At 43.0% G+C, this 26,177-nt stretch overlaps 1 protein-coding gene across 3 annotated transcripts in view; it reads right to left on the bottom strand.

Moving 5' to 3' along the window:
* The window catches only part of Hivep1 (HIVEP zinc finger 1), a 127,088-nt gene that overhangs the window by 24,571 nt on the left and 76,340 nt on the right, over positions 1-26,177 (bottom strand). For 2 of the 3 annotated variants that reach the window (XM_027410423.2, XM_035442933.1), the window contains one exon: positions 1,618-7,550. In XM_027410423.2, coding sequence (XP_027266224.1) covers positions 1,618-7,550 — 5,933 coding nt within the window. Of the gene's footprint in view, positions 1-1,617; positions 7,554-26,177 lie in introns of all 3 variants that reach the window. The other variant, XM_027410419.2, reaches the window with a different exon arrangement.

Below are 26,177 nucleotides of genomic sequence, written 5' to 3'. Positions count from 1 at the left end.
TACCATTCCTGCAAGCTGACAGACCTCTGGACAGACTGTCCTGCTGTCCCACCCCCCCAACCCCCTCTGAGATTTGAAATCTAAGTACACAGTGCCAGAATTTCTTCCAGGGCTTTTTAACTCTCCCCCTTGGGTTCTGGGGATGGAAAGGAGTATCTTACACATGTTCACCACTGAGGTACAGTTCCAGCCTGGGAGAATCATGTTCACTGGGACATTAGGAATATAAACCTAGATCTGCTCACAGGGAGGTATAGCCCAACTAAGGTTCTATATAGGGACCTCATAGTCTAAGAAGTTTCAGCAATGAAATCTCTGAATCTGTAGCTGTACCTTCCTTCCCTGGCATAGATGGTTCTCCATCACCATGTGCAGCCCTTGATTTTCACCTGTGTTGTCAACTTCAGACTCCTTACAAAACCTCCAGCCCATGCCAGAATCCCTGCAGTCTTTTTTTGTTTTGTTTTGTTTTTTTGTTTTTCGAGACAGGGTTTCTCTGTGGAGCTTTGGAGCCTATCCTGACACTCGCTCTGGAGACCAGGCTGGCCTTGAACTCAGCGATCTGCCTGCCTCTGCCTCCCGAGTGCTGCGATTAAAGGCATGCACCACCAACACCTGGCCAGAGTCCCTGCAGTCTTTAACTAAACCAATTTCTTCTCTTTTCCACATGACTTAAAGATCTACTAATTAAAAAAAAAATCTCATTTGTCTAAAGTATCTATCACTATTGTCATCATCAACCCTGCTGAATTAACACCAGCTTATTGTGCCTTGCTGTATCCACAACTCCACACAACAGCCATGTGAGAACTATGCAGACTCCTACTGTAGTGCCAGTAATGCAGGTATTTCATGTGGATAGATTCATAAATGCTTATGGATCAGTACTATGTGCTTGTGAACCTACAGAAGTCAGAGTTCATCAATAATTCTGACTGGAGCCTAATGTAATACCCTTATTTATTTAATTGCTTAAATGATTTCCTTATTTTTATAAAGCCAACAAATTCTAGTGAGAATTCCACCCATTACTCCAAATTATAATGTCATGGCCTTAAATTATTCCATAAATCTTGATCAAATCAACGAATAGGGCATGAGTTTTATGCATTTTTTGGTGGTTATTAGTGGTTCTCAGAGGTTCACTTAGAATTCTGCAGTGGGCATGGTGAGAGCAGATCAGTCTACAGGAGGCAGAGGACAAGTTATTGGTTCTTTGTGTAGTTCACAACAGAATACAGCTACCTCTGGTAGCCTTGAGAGATTATGGCCATGGTCTTCTCTCATCTAATAACTCCTCAATGAAGAGAAAAATCAAAATGCTAACTCCGATTGAGCAGAGTCAGCTAAAGGGAAAACCAAAAACAAACCAACACTCAGTGCCCGAGGAAGTTATTGTTTGCAAAACATTTACAGACTGAATCACTGCCAGTCACACTGGTGATTCTTCCCAGAGTGACTCCCAGGGAGAATGTCACCTTCCCTCTAATAATCACATAGTACAACTTGTCATTCAAAATTAAAATACTTATTGTAAGTAAGACACTTAAAGGTATCAAGACTTATTGAGACCAATTTGCACAAGCTACATTTGAAGAGAAATTATATCTCAAGTACCTTGCTTAAGTTGCTTTTCCACTTGCTTGAATAGACCACTAAATCTGATTTTGAATGGGTGGTTATTGCTTGGCAATACAGCGACTTTCCAGTCTTCTGTTTAGAATTAAGAAGAGAAAGAGCAACTTTTGTAGGCAAACCAAGTGGATTTGGGTTACTGGAGCACATTGTCCATCCAGTATAGGCTGAAGTTTTCTGGTCACTCTGAGGCAACGGCAATGACTTCTGTCTTAACAGATAACACCATGTAAAGCTAGTAGCAGTCTTGAGGCTGGGGAATGATGGCTGAGTGTCTGGTCTGCTTAACAATGAAAGAACAGGGACTGAAAGTTGACTCTGCCCTTGCACGCTTGCTTTATTCTCTTGCTGTTTAACTGCTGGTGACTCCTTTTCCTGGTTGTTGTCTATAGCTTTCAAAGGCAAAACACAGGCACTTTCTGAAGGGACAGGTAAATTTTGCACTGTAGGAGTCAACAATATAGATATCTTGGGATTTTTAAACTCCTGCAGTTCATTGACATGGTCTGTGACTACAAACTTAGAGGGTCCTGATGACAAATTATCAGTTGGTAAAACCTGTGTCAAAATAGCAGTCTCGCAGCTCCTTTCAGGTGTAGAAAATGCGTCCTGCTCTAGTGTCACTCCTTCAAGGGGCTCTGTAGTACAAAGCTGCCTCACCAGCACTGGTTTCTTCGGTTTATTGCCCTCGCCTCTTGAACTCGGCAGCTCCAAAGGTCTAACGTTTGTGCTGCAAACAGCTCCATTCTCATCTTTAGCCCGCTTCTGATGCTTTTCCATGGCAATGTCTAAACTGTTTGCTGGGGAAAGCATCCTTTTACTTGAGGCTGAGGATTCTTGCTGCGGGGAGAGTCTACCAACGGACATCTTCTGAATTGTAGTCAAGGATTCTGAAACTGAAACTGAAGCATTTTGGCCCATCTCTGGAAGAACATGTTTGGATGCAGGATCTTTCTCTGGTGTTGGCAATGCATTTTGGAGACGGTTCTGTGATTCTGGCATGGAATTTTGTTCTTCACTGACTGGCACTCTACTTTGATTAGTCCGGCAAATTGGCAGGTTGGACAGATCATGGGTTACTAGAATTTGTGGCAGAGATGTGACAGTGGCAAAACAGTACATAGGAACATTAGTCTGTTGGGGTACCGGCAGCAAAAAGGATGGCAGTCCCTTCTGCACCTGATCGTTTGGTGGCCTGAGCTCCAGTGATGGCAGAGGGCATGACTTAGACACAGGGTCAACTGGTTTGGCTGACAGTGCTACTGAAGCCACACATGGATCTGTTCCGGTTTGATCTGGAAGAACTTGATTAGGTAAAGGATGCAAAGGACTAGAAGAGCAACCCTGGCCAGAAGTGAATGGTTGACACTGGAGCTGGTACTTAGGAGCAAAGCTGCCCTCGCACGTAGAGGACGCACACATATTAGGATGTGTACCCGCTGGCAGAGACGGTGCTGTGTTTTGGTGACTAAGGGATGTGTGAGTTTTATTTAATAAATGGACACCAAGAAGCTGTTGAGGAGGAACAGTGTCAGTAGAGCTAGAACTTGACTTTTCCGGCTGAAGATCCTTAGCCAGGGCCTGGGAGTGCACACTAAGTGCAGGAAACTCAGAGCAAGATGCATCGGGAAGCCTTGGACCCTGAAATGCCATTGCATTCACACTAGGAAGAGCAATATTTTGGAAAGCTGATGTACTAGCCGGACATAGGTGACTATCGGAAGCTATGTTTAAAGATATCTGCCGGATCAGGGGACCTCGCCTCCTTTCCAAAAGGGGCACATGCCCAGTACCCCCAACACCAGAAGGGGAACTGGAGGGCTGTGACTCAGCAAGTGCTGCCGTTGCCACCTGTGAAGGAGGAATGCTCCCACAGTCAAATGACTTACTTCGGAAATCAGAGACCTCCATCAGTGTGGGCATGCAACTGATCTGCTCTGATGCAGCACGCCTCATTTCCCTGTGACTGCCAGGGACACTCAATGTGTTCGAGCCCAGTGGAATCAGAAGAAACTCTGCTTTGTTTGGAAAATCGACTTTGGGGGATGCCTCTGATTTAGAAATCTCTTCTATGTCTAAGGAGGCTGAGAAGCTGGATGCGTGGGATAAGCTGCTTTCTCTGCTGAGACTCCGGGAGACAGTGGAATCGAAGCTTGACTCAGTTGAAGAGTGTTCTATCTCAGCCAGCCGGAGCCTTTTCTTTTTGGGTGGCAGTTTCTCCGTTGGCAGCTTTGACAAGGTTTCACTGCGCTGAGGCCAACTGAACTTCTCTGACTTTTCTTCCTCATGGCCCTGGGCTTCCAGGTCCCGGTCTGGCTCTTCAGTGACCAGAATTTCTGGGACTTGGATGTTGTGCTGCCGGACCAGTCTCAAGGGCTGTCCTAACACATACCGCTCACCTGGAGTCTTCCTAGAACATTCCCATGGCTCTCCTCGAAGGGCCTGTGACAGTGCCATCTGAGGTGGGTGACCTTCCTCTGGGGCAATCCCTATTACCTTCAGAGCCCCAGGCATGCTGGTTCTGCCTAGCTCCTGTAAAGAAAGGGTGGTGCCTCCTTCTATTGGCTCCACTTTGTCAAATGAACTAGGCCTGCTCAGGGAGTTGGTGTGCTGGATGACAGAGATGCCGCCGCCACCGCCTTGTCTCTTCACCTCCATCTTGTCCTGAGCTGCACAATTCAGCTGCTGTTCAACCACAGGGCACTGCTTTAGGTGTAGGGCCTGCTCAGGGGTCCTGGGCACAAGCTGAACAGGAATGCTCTGCAGCTGGACACCTCTGTGTGGCTGGTCACCTGCTGTGGCAGTGGCGTGTTTGGATGGACTGGGAGTAGAGCCCAGGGCAGGCTGCAGCTGAGGGGCTTCGGCGCTTTCAGGAGACGTGCCACTTTCCCGTGGCTGCAGGTCCTCATCGTCACCTACGCTCTTCATTTTCCTCCGTTTCCTTATCTGGGGTGTCTGCTCCCACACACCTGTGGGACCAGCAACTCTGTAGTGGAGAACCTGGGGTTGTGTCCCACCAGGTGCAGGGCCATGCTCAGGCTCTCTCACACCCACCTTTGTTTTGGGCCCATGTAACTCTGAGCAGTAAAACTTCTTATGGTTCTCGAAATTCTCTAGTTTGCGGTACCTGTTTCGACAGGTTTCACACTCAAACATGGTCCCCCGTCCTTGATGGGACTTCTTCTTTTCTAGGTGAGGGGCTTGGGCTGCTTTGCTCGGCACTGGCCCGGGGTCACTGGTGGCTGGGCATCCTTGACAGCTCTCATCCACAGACTGCCCAGAGCCCAGCATGTGATTCTCACCCACTGACGCATCTTCCACAGCAGCCTGTCTGACCAGGGGACGGTGATGTCCACTTGGGGGCATGGACGGGTTGGGTCCTGACACAAAGACATCATCATTGAAGGTGCCGATTTTATCGTCAAATGACTGGCTTCCTCTTAGAGGCGGAGGGGGAGGAATCATATTTGTGGGGACAGCTGAATATCCTGTGGTTGGCATGGAGTTACTTCTCGTGATAGGCAGGCAGTCCAAGGATGGAACAGACAGGAGGAATACCTGCTTTGACTTCTCAGTCGGGGTGAATGGGGACTTTGGTATATCAGAGCTGGAACTCGTTCTCCGGCCCATTGGTTTTAGGTCAAACTGGAAGGAATCTTTAAATATGTATGATTTGGGGGAGTCGATGCTCCCCCGCCTAGAAAGTGAGGTTCTCCTGGGCTTCACACTATCCAGTTGTTTATCATCAACCAGGGCTTCATTGTCAGAGATCAGCTTTGAAATCCTTTCCTCCAGAGTTTTGGTTGCCAAGGGTGGGCGCATCTGGCCTGCTAGAGCTGATGGCTTCTCTCCAGGGGCCAATGCAGGAGGTGCTGGAGCACTGACTCGAGACCCTGGGGGTCCACTGTTCTTAGCTGGGTCTGGATCCATGGTGGGAAAAGTTCTGGCAAATGGAGTTGGTGGACTCACAGCTTGATCAGCACTTTCGGAACGTGAAAAGTAGCCTGAATCTGTGCTTCCTAAGCTCCGTGGACTCAGAAGCAGTTTGCCCTGCTGCTCCTGGGGGTCGTCTGTGGCCTGCTGCCTTTGGAGTTGCGCATGTGTTGTCCCACTGTGAGACTCTTGCTTCCCTTCTGGCTGACTCATATCCCCTTTCAGATGGAACTTCTCATCTGCCTCTAGGGAAGATACACCGGCTGGATGTGACAGTATGTTTGCAACATGAAGGTCCTTCTGCCTCTGTGTGCTAGGAAGTTGAGGCTTGGGACTGGCCCCCTGCGGACTGTCAGTTCTTAGTGTGGAAACACTTACTGGGTGGACCACAACTTTTGGTAACTCTGTCAGGGCTTGTGACTCTGAAGGTCTGTCCTGTGAAGAGAAGCCGCTGACCACATGATCTGGGGTGCCTGAAATGGACTTGGGTAAAGCGTCAGGATTTGATATCGTCTTCATTATTTGCACAGGTTGTAGGTCCATGACCCCTGGGTCATTCTGCCTCCCATCTCCAGGTCCCTCCTCCTCACTCTCCCCACTGTCTTCAACATCTGAATGGACACTAAGTACTTTGGGGCATTCTTGGGACAAGAACAAGCCACCAGCCTCTGGCTGTAAGACGAGACCCAGTTTGATAGTGTGCGCATGGGATTTTTTGTGCTTATACAGGTTACTTTTAGTCTTAAATGAAAACCCACAAGTCACACAGGGGTAGGGCCGCTCACCAGTGTGGGAGCGGATATGCTTTAAAAGCACGCTGGGCTTTGCACATGCTCTGTTGCAATACTCACAGATATATTTGCCTTGCTTTTTTGGCTTCTGATCTCGCAGAAGAAGATTGCACATTTGCTCCACACTTTGACTGACAACAGAGGCAACATGAGTTGAACTGTAAATTGGCCCTGGGGGCGACTGTGTGGAACTGGTGGGACTGACTGACGAAGGTGACGTGGAACCCATTTGCTGGTGTGGAGGAGTGACCTGAGTTCTACTGGAGGGAGGAGGGAGACCTATGGTGGATGTCATTGCTATATTGTAAATCGGTTCAAGTTTAGTGTTTTCAGGGGTGTGCAGATTTGTCAGGGATCCTGTTAAGCCCAGACGCCCCGGAAGCTGCTGATTCTGTTGGCCAGGTTTGGGAACTTGGTGGTCGTGTGGGTTATACAAGTGAGAAACAGACTGAGCTGCCACTTGCTCATTCTTCTGAGCAGAGGCCACATGTACTGAGAATGAGGTACACGGAGAACACTGTGACTCGGCCACCAATTCTTGGGACGTAGGATTTGGGGCATCCGGGGAACTGCTCTTTAATTTACAAGGGGGCCGGACAGTTTTATTTGGTCTCAGGTTTTCTGTCTTAATTGCACAAGATGAGCCCTTTTGTGACAAGGTGCTCAATTCTGGCTCCATTGCTTTCAATAAGACATCGAACGCGGTACTTGTGTAGGAGAGGGGCGTGGTGCTACAGCGAGGAGAGCTACATTCACTATTGTCAGTCCTGGTTTTACTAGGTGAGGAGCTGGAGTCCCGCTGTCCATCAGGGTCACTGAGCCTGGCTGGGTCTGAGCCCTCGGACCTCCATCTCCGGAGCTCTGACCTGTGGTGGGGAAATGAGGCCTTCTTTGGAGAGACTGAGTCTTCAGATTTTGAGGCCTCAGCAGTCATCCCAGGTGTTTCTCCATTTTGCTTGGTACAGTGCTTCCCGCTTTTAGCAGGGACACAGTTGTGTTTCTTAGGAGCCTCTGAAGCATTCTGGACAACACTGAATGATGACTCTTCTGTGTTTTGCTTGTGTTTAGTCTGGAGAGGGTTCCTCAGGGGGGATTTGGGTATTTTCTTCAGGTGATTCTCAGCAACAATCTTTTTTCGTTTCACACCTTTAAGAGACTCAGAGGTTCCTTTAACGCCAGCCTCTAGGATTTCTGCTAAGACAAAACAGAAAACCGGTTGCTAAAATTGTACACACGCCATCCTTGTTTAACAACTACAGTTACTATCAAGAGGGTGAAAGCCTCCTTTAAGAGAGCCATGTCCACACTGTGGACATTTTAAGAAGGTTCTCAGGCAACACCTACAGAAACACTAATAAAAAGGTCATGCTGAGTTTTTCTGGGGGAACCCACGTCATAGAGCTAGACCTTTCACAAGGAGATAACCCTTCCCCATTGTTGACATAACTGGGGACTACTGACACCACATTCTGAGAAGGCTGGCCAAGAAAAGAAGAAAACCCAGCCTTCCTATGGGGGTATCTAACTTACCACACTCACAACCATTAATTGCAAGCTCCAGGAAGCTTCTGTATAATGGATGCTCATGTTTGTATGCATGAAAAGGTTATAGTAGTGAATTAGTGAACAGACATCTGGTGGGATCAGGAAGTGTGATGACCACAGAGATTGCATCAATGAAAGTTACAAAAATACAGAAACACTCATTTGTGGTTTCTTGCCAAAGACATGAGAAAGCCTGAAGACAGTGATGGCTCTTGGTTTAATAAAAATTACCAACATAACTGAACAAACTATTCACTACATGTTCTTTGCAGTATGAGGAAAAGGAAGTCAAGTAGACATACAGAGACAAACAGACGAGTAAAACCTACTCGTTTTGAGCACCTTGTCACAAAAGGGCTCATCTTGTGCAATTAAGACAGAAAACCTGAGACCAAATAAAACCCACAAGTAAATAAAAGAAGACACTGACCACATTTTAAACTGCATTGGAAGCAAAAGAGTTTAAATGGCATAAACTATCCACAATTTCTCTAAACTATTATGAATTTAGGTAAGGATCCTTCACCATGATTCAGTCTGTTTTGGATGTGTTGGATCCTTGGGCATATAAACAGAAATTATTTCACCATGTATCACTTATTTTAGAAAAGCCAAATATTTTAATTTATTACTTTCACATAACTGCTTCAATGTACACATTTGAAATTCATACTGGACCAAAGCACTGTAATACCCACTTTACCTTTGATGATGATGAAAGTTTACATAAAATGTTCTAGTCCTGCCGTGACATGCATGTATGTGCACTCACAGATACACTGAGTGAAGGGAAGATACCAACTCCATTGTAGACACCTTTCTTCCCCGGGGGCATAATGGGAAGGCAGAGGCCTCACTCCAGCACTGCAGTGAAGCCACATGAAGTACCAGCTGTTGTCTACAGAGCAAGCCTTTGGTTTTCTTTCAGGCTCTCAGCACTCTTGTACAAAGTGACATTTTCCTCACTGGCTTCTCCTCAAAATACATTTAACAAACAAGTCATGACTTGCTTGTGGAACTCTTTGAGCTACCAGACAAGGGTGACAAACTGAGAAATGATGCTCACTGTAAGAGGGAGTAGTTTCCCCGCCCATTTCTCAAAAGCCAGGAGATGAGCAGTCACAAAAGAGAAAGCCATTAGGCTCTAAAAATAACTTTACAGGAAAGGATGAGAAGTTGCTCAGGAGGGGTGGCCCATGGACCTGAAACCCTGTCTACATCAAGTCTCATCAAAGTTCTCTCTTGGTACGTATGATAATTTTAATATTTCACATACTTTCTGGAATAATCTGTTTTCAAGTGTTCATATTTTTAAAATCAGATCTTGCTATGTAGTCCAGGCTACTCTGAACGTGGGATCCTATTGTCTCTGCCTCCTGAGTGCTGGGATTATTTATTTATATCACCATGTCAGACTGTTCTGTTGTTGTTGTTTTAGTTAAATGGTGCCTGGCATTGCAAATAAATCAACCTATAGGTGAAATAGTCCAAATTATATTGTTTTAAATAAAAGTTGTAACATGAGTTCTAATAGATCTTAATAATAAAAGCCGGAAATCAGATAATAGGGGGTGAAAGCTGAGAGATCAGAGAAGCAGAACAGGTAGCCACTAGAGTTATTACCTCTACACACTCCTCAGACTAAAAGAGAGCAAGTTCCTGTCTCTTCCTGCCTATATTCTTCTCTCTGCTCAGCCATCTCACTTCCTGTCTGCCTGTACAGACCTCCACACCTCTATGGTTAGCTAGTGGCAAGCTCTGCCCTCTTCAGGCAAGTTTTGTTTGTTAGAATATAACAAGATCTTTTCTTTTCTTTTTTATGACAATGAGACATGTCTACTCCTGGCAGCACTAATCTACTTTAGAGAAGACGATGGACATCAAAGAAACTCCACATGGAGTGGCAAAGGTTAGCCACTGGGCAAGAAAGTGCTATTGTCCTGACTGCTGACAGTATGCTCTCCAAACTGGACAAGCAGAACACAAAAGAAAGGACTGCCAAATTTTGCCAAGACAAGGTAGGACAGCCCTTCAGAACATCCTGCTTCACAGAAAAGTCTGTCAAATATGCTAGGCCTGTAGGCCAAAGATAGATGCCCCAACATTTTAGATGAACCTTGGGTTACTACTGGCTAGGCAGCCAGCTGTTTCTGTCATTTCTTACATTTTCTTGGAAGTCACTTGCTTGCACTTCCTGCTTACTCAAGTAATAGTATTTCCTTCTTGGACCTTCAATGAAGTTGATGATTTTATAGTTATAGTTTTCCTTGTTACCAGATCCAGAAAAGAAATTCACTGAAGAAATGTAAAGTGTATAAGGTTGAGACACATAAAAAGATAGTTTTGGTAATGCAAGTTAAAATAGAAAGTAAATTAGGCTCAACCTTTTGGACTTACCAAGATAGGATAGACATGGAGTATTTTCTCCAAATGTGTCAATTGTTAATGGGCTAGACACTGATGACATATTTATTGCCTGAATATATTGTATATAATCATTGTACTTATTGTATAAGTTTTTATGTTATAACCTTTTTTATTTTTAGACAAAAGGGGGAAATATGGTGATATTTTGTTTATACTCTAACAAATAAAGCTTGCCTGAAGATCAGAGGGCAGAGCTAGCTACTAGCTAGCCATAGAGATCTGGAGGTCTGTGAAGTTGCTTATTTTTAGTTCTTCATTTGTATCTTTAACTTTAGTATATGGTGTACTGTGTGTGTGCACCTGAGCTGTATGCCTATGGGTGTGTGCACTTGTGTTTCATGCTTATGGGTGTGGGTGCTCCCGTGCTGTATGCCCATGTATGCATGGGGATGCACCTGTGTTGTAAGCCTTTCTGTGTAGGTATACCCATAGGTACAATGTGGAGGCCAGAGCTTGCATTGATTGGGTCTTCCTCTACACCATAATTTCTGAGGCAGGGTTTCCCACTGAACCCAGATCTTGTCATTTGAGCTACACTGGCAAATATCTAGGATCCTAATGTCTCTGCCCCACAAGCATTGGTATTAGAGGCATGTGCTACCATGCCCAGCTTCTCTGTGGTGGCTGGGGGCTGAAGACAGGTCCTCATGCCTGCAGAGCAAGCACTTCACCCACTGAGCCATCTCTTCAAACCCTCTTTTTAAATTTATTGTATTTATTTATTGCACTGATGTATGTATGTATGTATGTATGTATGTATGTATGTATGTATATATGTATGTATGTATGTATATCCATCTGTCTATGAACATCTATGTGCCACGAAGCATGTAGAGTTCAAAGGACAAACTTATAGAATTGGTTCTCCTTTTCTACTATGTGTATATCAAAGATAAAATTCATCAGGCTTGGAAACAAATACCTTTACATGCTGAGCCACCAGGCTGGCCCATTTTGTTTATGATATATGGTCTCAGGAGCTCAGGCCTGAACTCTCAATGATCCTCCTGCCTCAACCTCTTGAATGCTGGGATTACAGATATGTGCCCCTAATCCTGTCTTCACTTGAGTCTACCTTAGCATTTAATAAACACTTCTTCCCTTCAAAGTTCTCCTTTGCTGTCTGGCAGCTTAGTTTACTTAAGGAAACTTTTCTTCTAGTATATCTCCCAACATACTTTCTAGTACATTTTTCTTTGGGGTAAGGTTCTTTTCTTTAATGCCAACCCACTTATTGTGATCACCCTCACTTTCACCTATACTCTTTTCTTTCTTTGGTTTCTTCTGTTTGTCTTTCTCTATAATTCCCTAATGCTTTTCCTTTATGCCAACAATTTCATTTTCAAGCCATTAAACTCTTAACGCTTTTGATTTCATTTGTTAGCTTTAGAGTGCTGTTGTTGTTTTATTCCCTTAGTTTTTTATTTCCCATTTCATCTCATTTCATTCTCTTAAGTTCGAGCTCTTGTTACAATATTTATGATGTCATTAACTTAAAGTTACTTCTGTTATCTTGAAAACTATTTTTGATCTGTCTTTCACGTTCTTATATCCTTTCTCTGGCTAAAACTACAGAAGGGGCTGTCACTCAAGGACACATTCTAGGTCTCTTTTTCAAGCTGCATTTGTTCGTTCTTGCTTTTGCTAGATTTCTATCATAGGTAGGTGGAAGGGAAGAAGGTGACAGTGATGTGTGGAGAGGTTCTCCCAGGGCTGTGTCAGAGTGAAAACCTGCCTGCATCTCAGGTAGTGGCAGCAGGACTTTTCACGGAAGCAGAGTGCAAAGCCTATAAACAGTTTTCCAAAAGTTCCCAGAGGTTTCCTGTCTTTATATGGGAGCACTGAGCTAGTTTAGGGGGGTGGGGGGGCAGAGTCATTTCACTTGGCATTTCTCAGAACCTAAATTCAATCTGCATTTATGGCCTGGGATCCATGGCTGGAAATTCAGGACAAGTCATTTTCAGTAGGAAAATGGTGGTTAGGCTAATTATGGCAGAGCCAGTTAACATAACATTACAGAACCATTTAAAATAATTACTAAGATTACACAGCAATCTGAAAATTATGATACATGAAGTATACATGCACATTCTTTTCTTTCCCTAGAGAGTGGTCTGGGCTAGACGCAGAGATCTGGAAATACATAGTGAGAGCTGTTTTTATAAAAGTAAATAAATGACCAGCCAAAGAGAACAAGTTGTAGAGAGAAAAAGGTCTGGCATCAGAGGCCTAGGTAATTGCTACAGTTAAGAGTGAGCTCGGAATAAGAAGAAACAAGGAGGAATTCAAAAGATACAATGAAACCTAGGATAAAGAAGAAGTACTTAGGGAGCAGAGTTTAGACAGCTTTCACACAGCAGCTGTAGTGGCCAACAGTGTTAAACACACAGGATGGTATCAAGGAGAGGTCACCAGGCTTGCTGATCATGGGAATGGGATGGATGTCCTTATGTCTGAAAGTGTGGTAAGTGGGTTCCAGAGGTCAAACCCATCTCCTCCTCAGGGTAAGTGTCTGGTAGAGGGAGACCACAGGGGCCAGCGAAAGCAGATTGCTTCCAGGAAACACAGCTATGGAGGGAAAACCCCAGGTGTTACTACCAGGGCAGAAGAAAAGAAATTTCTCAGGGTAAGACAGCTGAGTATGCTTGTAGATAGAAAGCTACCCTTGGCGGAGCCAAGACAGAAACACAGACAGAGAACTAGAACATCAAATGCACCGTGAAGAGGTGTACTCAGGAAACTATGCCGAACTGAGGAAAACTGACCGACTGTGCTGGACAGAAAGAAATGGCAGCAGCGGTTTCAGAGGGGCACATCTCTGACTCACTCCTAGCCTGAAGGGGGTAGAGGAAAGCACTTTCCTCTTTCAGGAAGGGGGTTTCATGAACATGGTGTGCAGAAAAGTGTTTAGGGCGCACATAGGAAATAGCAAGCAAGCCCTGTGGCACATACAAGAGCCGAGTGGAGGACTCGGTGGGAAAGGGACTCTGCCTGCAGGTTTTGCTCAGCCCTGAATACAAAGCAGAAGAGGTGGGAATTTGCACAGTAGGAAACAGGAAACCATAGTGTTCACTGCCAATCTCTTCCTTCCCACCAGGAATATGATCGAGAAATATTAATGTTGTGGTGGCTTCTTAAATCTCTCCCATCTCCTCAGCCTCTATCTACCCCATTTTCACACTACTTAAAGAAAACTAAACTATTGCCCAAAAAGTTGGTATTGAGAAACAATTAAGCTTTCAGCAAAGAAGGTTAAAACATGGAATAGGGATCCTACGGTTCGGTCAGTAAGGTCTTTAGCATTCAAGAACAAAACCCTGAATCTGAATCCCCTATATCTAGCATATAAAGAGAAAGGAAGGGAGGGAAGGAGGGAGGAAGAGAGGGAGGGAGGGAGGGAGGGAGGGAGGGAGGGAGGGAGGGAGGGAGGGAGGGAGGGCAGGCAAAGAAGGGAAAAGAAAACAGAAGAAAAGAAAGGAAAAGAAAAGGATAAAGAAAAACCTGGGTTTGGTAATGTATGCCTGTGAAGCTAGCACTGGGAAAATGGAGACGGGAGGATTTCTGGGCTGGCCAGCTAGTCTTGCAGAATCATGAGCTCCATGTTTAGTGAGTGAAAAAATTGTATCAGCAAACAAGAATGATAAAGGAAGAAAACAAAGTGTTAGCCTCTGCCCTCAATGTACATATGCAATACACACACATGAACATGTCCACATACCTACAACACATTAGAAAGGAAGACTTAATCAGTAAAAGAAAAACAGACATCCTTGCCTGCAGACTGCACTGAACTGTTAAGCTGTTAATCTACATCTAGCATATAAACAAGCTCTGGAGGTGAACAGGGAAAGGAACCCTCAAGAGACTGGCAAAGCTGCCACCTAAGATGTCAGCATGAAGCTCTGTTTTCCACATGGCCACGTGGAAAGCAAAATAATGGCCAGCAAAATGAGGATGCACCAATCCCTTGGACTAAGAGCAGGCTTCCTCCAGTGCTGGAGAGGCTGTGCAAGCCTGATGAGATTATGGACTTTGCAATGAGGAAAGCATCCTGAACTATAATGGGATCCTTTCAAATCCCCATTAGACTCTGATTAAACAGCATCCAGGAATGAGACTGGGCCATGAGATCTGACTTGGCCCTGATGCCTACAAAGCTACGGAGGGGCCAGGGAGTTCCTCAGAACAAGAGCACATGGTAGTCATGGACCTGGAGTATCCTCAGACTCCTGTGTTGAAGGCCTGGGCAACTGTACTCCTAGGTGGAATTTTGGAGAATAAACTGCATTATGGGGGCTCAGGCTCCATCAGAGGATTGATCAATTAATGGGCTCATAATGAGATGCACCACTGCAGAGCAGGGCTTCACTGCAAGCAGGGTTCTGCACTTTGGTGTCAGGTTGTCACGAGGTAAACAGTGTCTCCAGGATTCTCTGCTATACATCCTGCCCAAAGAAATGGAGCTGGACCACCCAGAAACTGTGAACCAAAACAAGCACTCTGTCCTCTAAACTGGGTCTTGGGTTATTTTGTACAGCAAGCACCGCTAACAGAAACAGCATGTGCTTAGCATAGGCAAACTGCTGGGTTCAATTTGCTCTCCTCCAAAATAAAGAAGAAATAATGGGACACCAAAGAATGAATGAATGGGAAAATGGAGAAAAGAAACATTGATGAAATGAATGGAGTGATCTGAAGAAACTGGGAGTGGCCCTTAGTTGAGAGGCAACAGATCAGTCTAGGAAGAACTAAGGAGTATAGCCACAATATTGAATCCTGCCAATAGGGACAATGAGCAAGAAAACAGATTATCCTTACACCTCTAAAAAGAAACAGCCCTCTGACACCTTGATAGAGCCCACTCTATCGACATAATGACAGGACAATGAGTACTTTATTCTGCTTAGTTTGCTCATGGGTGTAGCTCAATGGTAGAGTAAATGCCTCACAAGAATCAGGGCACTAGGTTCAATGCACTGCATCACACATGTTAATAATAATAATCTTAGCAAATGAAAATAAAAATTAACTGTCTAGAGCAATAAAAGCAGACTGTCTCTGCTACGGCCAAACTATACTGCTGAAAGTTAACTGAGCACAGCATGTCTTCTAACCACAACAAAGTTCAACTAGAAATAAATAGCAGGAGATATCTGGAAAATCTCCAGCTGTATGAAAATTAAGCAATGCAATTCTAACTAGCCAGAGAGGAAAACCATGTCACCAGGGAAACGAGAAAAATCAAAACAAAACTTGCACACTAGGAAACAGTGATGAGCATTTGCTTCACACCAGTGCCACACACAACCACACTGCCATGTACTGGTATAATGCCACACACCACCACAATGCCACACACCACAATGCCATATACAGCCACAATGCCAGACACCGCCTCAATGCCATGTATTGCCACCATGCCACATACCACCACAATGCCCCACACCACAATGCCATGCACAGCCATAATGCCACAGACCACCACAATGTCATGCAATGCCACTCAGAAGTAAAGCCCAGTTACATCTCACTGCATGACGGGGACAAGAGGAACTCTTCCAGAACCATTGCTGTCCTTAAGCATTTCTTGAGAGCATCCCACTTATTCAATAAGCCAGAATGATGATGAGGACGAACAGTATTTTGTGGGGACAGTCTTCCCACCTGGCCGCAAAGAATTGGCCAAAAGTCTTGACTGGTACCTCCTTACCAACTTAGCAAACATCAATCATTTTACTTACACCAAAGCTGATAGAAAACAGAATGGAAAATGCTTCATTTATAACAGAAACCTGGAAACTCTCAGAAGTAAATTCTATGCCAAGTATTAAAAACATGCAGAAAATACAACAGTCTTGTGTGTGATGCACCTGCAGCATGGAAGGTGGGGTAGGAGGTGAGGGGTGGGGGGAATGCAAGTTCAGAAACACTGGTTGTCACCATGCCTCGGAAAAAAAATCAATATTGTGAAGGTGCCAACACAAAGCTTTTAAAATTTCTATAGTTTATAAAACGTCAAGAAAAAAAAAAAAAACCCTTCAGTTTCTAATTTGACAAGCCATAATGTTTACTCAGGAAAATAAACCTAAATTAGACAATGTCATTCTGCAAAGGACTTTAAGGACCAACCATGGCCATGACACAGCACTTTCCCCCAAGACCAAATCAGTGGTGAGATGGAAACTTATAAAGTTTTAATATGTTATAAAGCCAGAGTTCAAAGCCTTAGAAAAATGATGGCACCATTTTCAATATAACATTCTGATCTCATATATATATGAGATGATAAAGTAAATATAGGTTATAAGCAAACATCGTGTAAAAAATAAAGCCAATATAAAAACTAAAACCAGAGAGACAACTAGCAAAGCACAGGTGAATTCTTGGCTTATCTTATGCTAGAAATATATTAAATTTTTTAAAAAGCAAGCAAAAGAAAAGTGATTTAGATACATTAAAACTACAGTCTCCAGGCATGTAGATATATGTAAATATACAGAAAGTAAAAAAAAAAAAAAAAAAAAATGAGAAATGTACCTGTAGTGGATGAAAGGTTGGTTGATAGAATAATTTATAAACAATTTTTATGTGGGATTTCTGCTAAAGGAAAAATAAATAATGAAGACCTTCTCTGAGAACTGGTTAGCCAAACAAAACACCAGTATTATTAGCTTGGAGGTAAAGAAGCACTAGAAAGATAAAGAAGTTACCAAGTCAAGATCCCCAAGGGATTAAAGTCCCCCCAACTGGGGACACTGGCATAATCAAAGAGGGGGAATAAGGCTGTGGAGTTCTGGCTGTCTAAACAACAGTAGAAAGACAGACTACAGAGCCCACTAGGAAGGGTGTGCATGCTAAGTCCTGAATAGTCTCCTATTTGGGAGCTTCAGGCTCCCTGGTCTAGGAGTGAGAATGAACTGGATGACAAGCAAGCTCTGCATATCCTGCAGTTCACTATTCATGGCTCCCAAAGTCACAGACCTGAAACATTAAGATCATCTTAGACTGTTATTCTCCCAGAAGCCTAGGAAGAAGAAAACGGATCTTCTCCGAGGAAAGATTTCAATTTAGCCTTCAAAATACTTTCACAGTTTGCAAACAAAATGTCCAGTATGAGTTCAAAGATAATGGGTCACCTGAGAAAAGAATTCAGCATTAAAGAACCATTTCCATAAATGTAGTGACAAGAGAGCCAATAAGCCAGAACAAGTAAAGACTTGTATGTGTTTATTGTGCTGAAGAATACTAAAGATCTAGAGGAGAACCACAGGCTGTAACAGAGACACTGTAGCTTTAAAAAGCACTCTATGGAGCACAAGCAAGAGGAACAGAGAGAATGCACCTGGACTTAACAGTGGGAAACTGTAAAAGTCAAAGACAACATTCTTCATGAGAAAAGCATACTGATAATAATTTTGAAAACCAGATTGCTTTCAAGGACCAACAGTTGACATGCGATATTACAAAGTGCCCTAGAGGAAATAAACTTTTATGCCAAGTTTCTACCTTCCTGACCCAGCAAGAGTTCTCCAGACTGAAGGTGAAGGAGATACTGCCTACAAGATGACACTTTAAAGACTTTGTCACAACAGGGACATATTAATAGAGAAACTCAACACAATAGACACACACTGCTAGACAGGTCAACCCAACAGAAATAAATAGAGAATTCAATACAACGGATACATATTAACAGAGAAACTCTACATGATAGTCACTAATGGAGAAAGTCAATACAACAGACATAATAATAGAGAAATTCAACACAACAGACAACACACAGAAATTCAATACAACGGACACACATTAACATAGAAATTCAACACTAACAGAGAAATTCAACATTGTTCTTCAAACAAAAGCAAAGTTCCAGAGTGAAAACTCACATAAGGCAAACCAACAGCAAAAAAGTGACTCATGGGTGGACCAGACAAGAGGCCAAAACTATGGTACAGGCTGAATCTACAAGTCCTCCAAAGACTCCTGCTTTAAGGCTGTCCCGAGCTTGGCACTGGGTGGTGGTATAATCTCCAAGGACATAGGTCTTAGGTGTTCGGAGACATGCCCTCCAAAGGGGACTGTGCACACTCAACTTCTCGGCTGCCACTGAGAGAGCGGCTTCCTCTCTCTGCTCCACCCTATCAACATGATGTGTCTCCCCAAGGACTCAAACCATTCCAGCCAATCAACCACGACCTAAATCTTCAATAACTATCGGCTAAAAGAAACCTTTCCTTCATGTTTATGTTCTGTGACATTCTGTTCACATGACAGCAAGTCAACTTATACAAACTGCATGAAACACAATCAAGTACAAAGAATTCCAACAAAGGCTAACAACGGAGGAGTCAAAGGCAGGTAAATGGGTCAGCCCAGAAAAGAGGAGAGAAGCAGTGACAGGATTAACGGCTATGCCTGTGTTAATGTTGCATTTTCTTTTGTGGGCATTTCTGTTGCTCACCATGTCTCTAAATGTTACATCCTAACAATACTTTGCAATGGGTACTACTTTATCCAGATACCTTTTAAAGATATCGAAAAGAAGAGAACTGGCAATACCTAGTGCTGGTTCTAGCCATCTCACCCTTTCCGTAAGCATCAAAGAGAAAGTTATACAACTGTGTGTCTAGAGACAGGTTCTTTGACTATGCTACAGTACAAGGCCGGCAAAGGGAGTAACAGAAGATCAACAACCACTGATAGCAGGTGTAATGAAATAACTCTATCTTCGATTTTTTCTAACAGGCTCTAATTCTGAATAATGAGTCAGGCAAGTTAGAAATGAAACAGATAAAGCATGTGGGGTGCATACCTTCAATCCTAGCACTTTGAAGGCAGAGGCAGGTGAATCTCTTGAGTTTGAGACCAGCCTGATCTACACAGCAAGTTCCAGGCAAGCCAGGGCTACATAGTGAGACCCTTTCTTAAAAGAAAGAAGGAATGGAAGGAGGAAGGAGGGGGAGACTGGAGAAATGAATCATCAGGTAAAAGCATACCCTGCTCTTCCTGAGGACCTAAGTTCATTCTGTCAGGTATTTCCCAAGGGTCTGAATTTCCAACTCTAGAAGCTCCAACCCTTCTTCCAGAACCCATGAGTACCAACACATGTCATGCATACACACAGATGCACAACTTAAAAAGAAACAAAAAGAAGTCTAAGCCAAATATCCTCATGTATTTCACAGGTTCACAAAATACACTAAAAGGAGGCTGACTTTGCCTCTGATTAAGACATGAACTGTAAGGAAAAAGTTCCATTTCCCTGTCCTAAAAGTCTTTGCAGTTGTTTTTGGATTGTTTCGCTTTCATGAGAAATATTGAAAAACCTTAGTGATTTGTTTAAGAAAGCCCAAAGATCTCTACACTGTAGGGTTGCTTTCATCCAGTTCCAGGAATCAGTCACACTATGGGTGAGTCCACAAGAGCAACATGAGATGATCATTTGTCCCAGCAGCATGTGCTCAGGACCACGAACTATCAGATGACACTCAGGAAGCCTCAACTCAGAACCGCTGACATTTATTACAGCAGGGGCTATGTCTACCAATTTGACAGATGCTAAAAAGTGTTCATTTTCCTACTTTCAGTGGTTTACAAGGATAATGCTGATGCTGACCCCTAGTCACAAGGAAAGTTATAAACTGTATGATACTGACTCTTATGAAGTTAGGTTTTGTAGAATTCCTGCATATTTAGTGTTAAACTGTCAGAAATCTAGAATCCTCACTTGATGGTTCACACCCACCAGGCTAAAAAGATGTTGATATCACAATACAAGTACAGAAGAAGACTCTAATTCTTCATGATTAAAGGAAATCTTGAGGAAAGAGCAATTTGTAGCTATCCATAGACTCTATTAGAGGTTAAAGAACGAGGCTTTTTGTTAGTGAGACAAACATCAACGGTTTGTATGCATCACTGTGCCAGATAATTGAAGATACTAAAAGAAACAATTTGCTTTAGATAAGCAATCTAGGTTACATGTACCAGGAGAAATAAATAGCTATTTAACTACACTGGAGAAAGAAAAGCAATAGTGTGCACTGTTTACAAGCCCTGCCTGTAAGGTAAAGGGACCCACCGTCTCCCACTCCTTCTTTGTTGAGTCAGCAACTGCCAAAGACCCTCCCAAGGCACAGGTACCTATGGGCACTGGGATGCGAAGATGGGCAAACTCTGGATGGAGTGATTACAGGAAGGTACCCATTGAAGAGGTAGGGTGGAAGGGGGGCCACAAGGAGAGAGATGAAAAACAGTGAGATGAAGACCTGAGGATCACCTTAGGAGTTCTGTCATGACAGGAGCAGGGGTCTGCTAAGGAGTCCCAAAGAGGCTCAGGGCATGTTCAGTGAAGGGCTTGACAAGCCATACCCCACAAGCTGAAAATGCCACATCTCTCTTAAGTCTGGGTGGGAGATGGTGCTGGGGGAGGGGCACTGGGAGGGGAGGGGGACGGGGTGGGGGGACGACAGGACTGAACTTCACCCTGCAGTCTCTCTCCCCATACAGTATAGTGCATCTCCACTCCTTTTGCTCTCCCTAGTTTCTGCTATTTGTGAGTAACCATACTTGAAAACTTTACATAGAAAACTTTAGAAATAAACAATTCATAAGTTATAGTACCTTGCTATAAGGACTCTATTTTATTATGGATTGGTCTAAATTTCTTCTATTGACCTTCATCATAGAAATGTAGACATGGAAAATCCCAGCAAATGAGGGACTCAGCACTGTGTACTGGGCCTGGAGGGACAACCACCGTCTAGATGCTGTAGCACACACTGGCTTCCCAGCAGCCTCTTGTGATCCTGGTCATCCTCCCAATTGCACTGTATCTGCTGCTTCCCAGTCTTCCCCAGAATGAAATCACTTTATATCCGAGAAAAGTCAAGTTATCTTTCCAATATGCTATCTTCCTATAAACAGCAGAGCCTGTGGAATGCTGTCTAGCGGAACAGAGAAAGAACGCTACAGCTTTGTTGAAATGGCACTTTACTTCCAACATATTTTGCTATTTGCATTTTTCAAGTTTACTTTCTGTATCTCTAGTTGTTTATCTGACTTCAGTCCGTTTCCCTCCTTCATTTCTATTCTTTCCCCTCCTTGAATTGTATTCCTCACATATCTGCAGGGTTTCTTTCTTCCTTCCTTTCTTCCTTCCTTCCTTCCTTTCTTTCTTTCTTTTCTTGTTGTTGTTGTCTTCTAGGGAAAACTCAAGAGTCAGTCCCTATTGTAGGAACCCAGGTCTGAGCTTGACTTTTCTTTCTTCTATTTTACAGAGGCCACATTCACAAAGCCAAAGAATAGCATAAGTTGATAAAGAGCAGCACAATCTCTTTGAGTCAATCTGTAACATTTATTTAAAAAATATTGAGGTATGTGGTATGAACTTAACTATCTAAGAACAAACTGTGGCTGTCCCATCATTGGGCCAGGAATTCAGTGAATATATACAATCTACTACTCTATAGTCCTCAGGGATGCTGTCATAGTGCAACTCAGGCCACACATCCTTATCTTAATTACTCTTCTTAAAAAACAAACAAACAAAAAACTGATGCCATAGTAATAAACACATTATGTAACAGAATCTAAGGCAAATGGGATTTTCAAACATTTTCATTTCTATATAATCAGAATACATCCACTAAGCAAACATGAGAGCACTGTGTCATAATGAAATTGGTAGAGACTTGTCTCCTGCTAAACAAAGTTACTATGCAATTTATAGTCAACAGCACTTTGCTGAATGATATGCTGTAAAATGCACAAACTGCATCTTTTAATGAACTACTTCATGAAATTAACATCATGTTAGCTACCTAAATCTCCAATTTAATTACCAGCTTGACAGACACTCAGTGGCACCCTTAGAAATGAGGCGGAGAGGCTACAGAGATGTTTAAGCAGTTATGAGCACAGGCTGCCCTTTCTGAGGACCTGAGTTTGATTCCCAGACACTACGTGGCAACTCACAACTGTTTGTAACTGCAGTTCCAAGGAATACAACATCCTCTCCTGGTCTCTGCAGGCACTACACACATGTGGTGCACAAACATACATGCCGGCAAAACACACACATAGAATTAAAATTTTTAAAAAGAAAACTCTGAAGGAGTTTTACCTCCTGTATTTCACACAAACTTCATGGTTTTATACTCAAAGACAGTGAGGACAGAACAGTTAAAGACACTTATTTTATACTGAAGTACCAAGAATGCATCATTCCTATCATTATATACCTCACCTGTACTGATTTGTGACATGTGTCATTTTTAAATCCAAAACAACTGAAAGGGTTGACATACAATACCTCTATAAATATAGCACAGAAAATTAAACCAATAGTAATTTTCCTATAGCCCAAGATCACTGCATTATAATTTATATAGGAGAACAGATCATGAACATGATTTTCTGGTTTGAAATTAATACAGCACACATGAAAAGTATCAGTGCAGTGCACATGAGAAGTAGCTGTGCAGTGCACATGAGAAGTAGCTGTGCAGTCCACAGGAGAAGTGTCTATGCAGTCCACAGGAGAAGTGTCTGTGCAGTCCACAGGAGAAGCATCTATGCAGTGCACAGGAGAAGTGTCTGTGCAGTGCACAGGAGAAGTGTCTATGCAGTGCACAGGAGAAGTGTCTATGCAGTGCACAGGAGAAACGTCTATACAGTCCACAGGAGAAGTGTCTATGCAGTGCACAGGAGAAGTGTCTATGCAATGTACAGGAGAAGCGTCTATGCAGTGCACAGGAGAAGTGTCTGTGCAGTGTACAGGAGAAGCGTCTATGCAGTGTACAGGAGAAGCATCTATGCAGTCCACAGGAGAAGCATCTATGCAGTGCACAGGAGAAGTGTCTGTGCAGTGCACAGGAGAAGCATCTATGCAGTGTACAGGAGAAGCATCTATGCAGTCCACAGGAGAAGCATCTATGCAGTGCACAGGAGAAGTGTCTGTGCAGTGCACAGAAGTGTCTATGCAGTGTACAGGAGAAGTGTCTATGCAGTGTACAGGAGAAGCATCTATGCAGTGTACAGGAGAAGTATCTATGCAGTCCACAGGAGAAGCATCTATGCAGTGCACAGGAGAAGTGTCTGTGCAGTGCACAGAAGTGTCTATGCAGTCCACAGGAGAAGTGTCTATGCAGTGTACAGGAGAAGTGTCTGTGCAGTGCACAGGAGAAGCATCTATGCAGTGCACAGGAGAAGTGTCTATGCAGTGCACAGAAGTGTCTGTGCAGTGCACATGAGAAGTAGTTGTGCAGTGCACAGGAGAAGTGTCTATGCAGTGCACAGCAGAAGTGTCTGTGCAGTCCACAGGAGAAGTGTCTGTGCAGTGCACAGGAGAAGCATCTATGCAGTCCACAGGAGAAGCATCTATGCAGTGCACAGGAGAAGTGTCTGTGTAGTGCACAGGAGAAACGTCTATGCAGCGCACAGGAGAAGTGTCTATGCAGTGCACAGGAGAAGTGTCTATGCAGTCCACAGGAGAAGTGTCTATGCAGTCCACAGGAGAAGTGTCTGGGCATTCCACAGGAGAAGTGTCTGGGCAGTGCACATGAGAAGTAGCTCTCTATTCCATAAAAATGTCACTATCTGCTGCTGTTCTCTCCAGGGCAAGTGTGTCTCGCAGCTGGCTCACAGAGAAAGTCATGTCTGCAGGAATGCAGGTGTCAACATCTGTGCAAGCACTGGGGAAAAGCCATAGGGCTACCTTGGGGTTCAAACTTGGTCCTTTCTTGTAGGGTTTCAAAGACTTAGAAAAATGCTGACACAAAACAAACATTTATTGCAATGAAGAAACTAACAACTTCATAAGAAACATGGGCTGATTTGGGGGGATGTTTAACATTAAAAGAGTAGGATTTACAAGCACTGATATTTAAAAAAAAATAATTTCTCATCAAATGTACTCACTAAAGTTCTTTTTTCCTAAAAATTATTTGTAAACCTAAAGACCACAGCTTTTTAGTAATATCTAGACATATGTTAGCCTCAGTGTAATACTAAAATTGAAAAGCAGGCCTAATCTTTGAAAGTACTCTGGAGTTCAGATGTTTGTCTAAGATACTACTCTCTACTATGACCATCAGTATTTACTATGAAAACTGTTAATGCCCTTCCAATTTACAACACCCAAACAGAGTTTTTCAAGTGTTTTTACTGTGTATACTTTCCATAGAATGGTTAAAACATTTTCATCTTATCATGAGCTGTACTGTAATTGTATGTTTTAATTTAATGGTACCTGTTCAACTTTTCCATTATGCCATCCAAATGTCTGTCCTACCTGAGGACTTCGTCATTCTTGTTGACACAATATTCTCTAATTATCTTAATTATTATACTCAGCATACTTATTAAGGGGAACACCATTACAGTTTGTCCTTATTAACATCAGCACTGACACTAAAGTACACTTGGTCCAGATTAGCCGTCACCTTTAAAAACATATGATGAATTTAGAAAACAACTTGACAATCAAATCACCAATCTTTTACTACCCAGAAATGCATTCATACCATAAAGATATTAAAATGGAATAAAACATTGGGAACACAAGAAAACTCTTGTTTTCCTATTTATACTAACTGGAGTCCAGGAATAAGTCTCCTGTTCTCTGCTTGGCTGTCACTCTCACTTTTGAGCTATATGACCTTCCCTCAAGCTCCCTGATAACTGAAGAATATTCTAGTGCATAAATTCTGGCCATGTTAAGAAAAGAAAAAGAAAAGGAAAACAAAAACCAAAAATCCTACTTTTCAACCAACCTTAGGCATCTGCGTGCTCTTCAGTCTCTACCTCCATTCCCCACCTTTGCTCACGCACACAAACCACTCACCCCTGCCAAGCCTATTTTTTCTCACATACAAATAGATAGTTTATGGATGTTATTTTTAAAATAAAACCTCCTAGTAGCTAGACTCCAAAGCATCAGGAAAAAAAAGCAGCTCTGCCAGAAAAGATTACCAGACATGGGGTGACAACCATGGGGATGCTGAGAGAGACTCACATGAAAAAGAAATACAAGACAGAAACTGACCCAAGAAAATCCACCTTTCCCTATATCCTTATCGGGATCTTAACTTTAAATACTTTTTGTTGTTGTTGTTGTTTGCTTTGTATACATGTACGCTGTGAAAACCCACACATGTGTGCAACTTGTGGAGTTGGTTCTCTACTTCCCCAAGTGGGTTCTGAACTTAAGTTTTCACACTTGGCAGCAAGTACCTTTACCCAGTGGCCCATCTCACTGGTAACTGGATCCTAATTCTCCAGTCACCTCATTTTTGAAGGTGGATGCTGTCACAGTTTCATTACTTGGAAGGTACTTAGGAGTGACTTAGGAGTTCTAGTGATACAAACATGCATCCTAGGACCACACAGCTCAACTTTTTCATTTTTGCAAAATGGCGAATTTAATTTTAAATGTCTAGTATAGGATTATGGAAATAGTTTTGTAGAATATTAGAAAATATTGGTTGTAATGTAACTAAGAAGCACAAAAAGTAACTTTACATATTCTGAATAGTTTGGGGGTAAAATGAATATTACAATGTGTTTAAGTGAGAAATCATGAAAAACGAATGAAATTCCAATCTATTCGGCAAAAGAAGAGCCAGCAAAGAGTTGAAGGTAAGAGCAACATAAATTTATAAAACTAGCAAACATCAAATTCTTTACAATCATCAAAAACAACAGTTTGAAGCAATGAGCTTTGATGCTTTCTACAGAAAATAACAAAGGCATAAAAGTCAATGAGCTCCATTTATAATATCAAAAATCTGAATAAAAATTTTCCCAGTGGAAGAAGAAAAAAAAAGACAGTAAAAATAAAGCATA

This window comes from Cricetulus griseus, chromosome 3 (genome assembly GCF_003668045.3).
Source record: "Cricetulus griseus strain 17A/GY chromosome 3, alternate assembly CriGri-PICRH-1.0, whole genome shotgun sequence".
NCBI classification, from domain to species: Eukaryota; Metazoa; Chordata; class Mammalia; order Rodentia; family Cricetidae; genus Cricetulus; species Cricetulus griseus.
Note: the sequence above shows the minus strand (reverse complement) of the source record. Positions and strands in the feature narration are given on the sequence as shown.